General features: G+C 50.9%; 1 protein-coding gene across 1 annotated transcript in view; it reads right to left on the reverse strand.

Annotated features, from left to right (window-relative positions):
- LOC103375784 (calpain-5-like) overlaps nucleotides 1-2239 on the reverse strand; it is a gene marked incomplete at its 5' end in the record, with an annotated part of 8315 nt that extends 6076 nt beyond the window's left edge. The window contains 4 exons of the mRNA XM_008306102.1: nucleotides 110-232; nucleotides 308-503; nucleotides 802-879; nucleotides 2046-2239. Coding sequence (XP_008304324.1) covers nucleotides 110-232; nucleotides 308-503; nucleotides 802-879; nucleotides 2046-2239 — 591 coding nt within the window. The remainder of the gene's footprint in view (nucleotides 1-109; nucleotides 233-307; nucleotides 504-801; nucleotides 880-2045) is intronic.
- Nucleotides 2240-2336: the final 97 nt, after the last annotated feature.

Raw genomic sequence — 2336 nt, forward strand, 5'->3', positions numbered from 1 at the left:
TATAAACAGATGTTGTAATAACAGATGTTGTAATAACAGGTTGTAATAACAGATGTTGTATAAACAGGTTGTGATGCCAGATGTTTATCATCGACCACGCTGAACTCACTCTGTGGATGTCGAAGCCGATCGGCAGGTTTTCTCCTCGTCCGTCCTTCAGCGATGCTCTTCGGTCCTTCTGCTGCAGACAGATCAGAACCTCGTCCTCCGTTTTTTTCACGTCAAACACAAACTGCAGCAGAAGACAGACTTGCTATTAGGCTCCGCCCCTCATGGATGCAGATGTCTCACCTGAAAGCCGACTCACCTGTGGGTTCTGCAGGAAGGTCTGCTTGTTGTTGCTGCAGCCGCCGGCCCGGTTCAGCAGCGGGTCGTCGTGGCGACGCCAGGTTCCTTGCATCACGGCCTCCTCCCAGGTCTTGTGGAGGCTCAGGTAGGACGTGTTGATGAGGCGACACAGGATGAGGTCAGTGAAGTTGGCGATAAAGTCATCAAACGTCATCCTGCAGAGAAGAAAAGAAGTTACTGTGAGACTGGAGAGAAACGTTCCTCAGAGAACCTCACGAGAAATCAATCAATTCCCTCCAGAACCTCCTCAGAACTTCTGGTTCTGTATCTGCAGTAACTTTATTTAATGCAGCAGAGTTCTACCTTCAGACTGTGAATATTTCCAGATTGATCACTTTAATGGACTTTTTTCATCATTTCTGAGCCTCAGAACTTCATCAGAACATTTCAGGATGACAGAAACAAAGCAGGTCTAACGTTAACCAGCAGGTGCAACGCCGCAGCAGAACTCACCAGAACTCTCCATCGTCCTCCACTGTGACGCCCATCTTCTCCCGCTCACTCGTACTGACCTTCTTCCACTCCTCAGAGCTGCAAACAGAACCGAGTCAGAAAACGTCACTCTGAGGTCCAACACTGAGTCAAACAGGAGTCACATGACCTCTGGGCTTCAGGGTAACACATGAATGAGTGAATGACGAGGAGTTCATGTGCTGAGAAATGAGCCCGACAGAGTCCAGAACCAGCAGACAGCTGATGGGCAGTAGGACCATGAAAGCAGAACGTGCTTCAGTATCCATCATGTTAATCCGATTCATCACTAGTTCAGGTTCTGTGTGGTCCAACAGGTCCACACCGATGGGACACATCAGTCGCTGCAGCTTTGTCTGCTGCACATCCACCATGAGAACCTCCTGCTTCAGCTCATCCCAAAGGTTCTGTTGGACTGAGTTCTGGTGACTGTTGGAGAACAGGGAACTCTTCATGTTCCAGAAATTGGGTTGAGATGATCTGAGCTTTGTGATGTGGAGGTTCTGCTGCTGAAGCACCAGAAGATGCTGTGTTCATGGAGGATTGGACACGGTCAGAACCAGCACTCAGGATGGATGTTGGGTTTGGATGGAGCTCAGCTGGTTCTAAGAAAACACAACACATCACACCAGCAGAACCGCTGCGGGACGGATCCATGTTTCATGTTGTTTCCACCAAACTCTGATCCTCTGAACGCTGCAGCAGAAACTCATCAGAACCACAACGTGTTTCCAGTCTGCTGTGGTCCAGTTCAAGTGAACTCAGTTGAAAGTAGAACACCTGGTGGGTTCTCGTGGGCTATTACAGCGTTAGTCAGTTTCTGTTGTCTTTCTGTCTGGTTCTCCTCTAAGCATCTGCTGCTCCTGGAGGTTCCTCCTTCAGCACCGATCTCTACACTCCAGAGACGGCTGTTCAGCCCGTCTGGTACCGACAACGCGCCGCGTTCACGTCCACCTAAATCACGTTTCCTCCTCATTCTGATGCTCTGGTTGAACTCCAGCAGGTCGTCTTCATCATGTCTGCCAGCTAAAGCCACCGAATTGCTGCCATGTGATTGGCTAATTGGACATTAACGAGCAGCCGAACAGGTGAACCCGATGACGAGGCAGGTGGGTGTAAAGTCTGGTATCGAACAACACTGAAGTCACTGAATGAATTTTAAGACACTAAAGAGCCAATCATGTTCCAGGTCACCTGTCTGACCTCACCTGTCCCCCCAGACTCACCTGTCACTCCAGGGCCCGGTCCACTCCCTCTGGCCCCAGGGGTTCCTCATGCGGATCATGGTGAGTTTGTCGGACCTGAAGAAGGCGAGCAGCCCGTGACCCAGTCGGACCCGGCGGACGTCAGTCACAGCGTAAGCGTGTCCTTTCACCAGACCGCAGTCCAGACGCTGCTCCATGTCGGCCGCAGAGGTCGCCTAGGAGACGCACCGCCCTGGGTGTGTTAGTGTGTCTGTTGTAGGTCTGTTGTGTGTCTGTTGTGTGTCTGTTGTAGGTCTGTTGTGTGTCTGTTGT

This window comes from Stegastes partitus, unplaced genomic scaffold, assembly GCF_000690725.1.
Source record: "Stegastes partitus isolate 25-593 unplaced genomic scaffold, Stegastes_partitus-1.0.2 Scaffold2926, whole genome shotgun sequence".
NCBI lineage: Eukaryota > Metazoa > Chordata > Actinopteri > Pomacentridae > Stegastes > Stegastes partitus.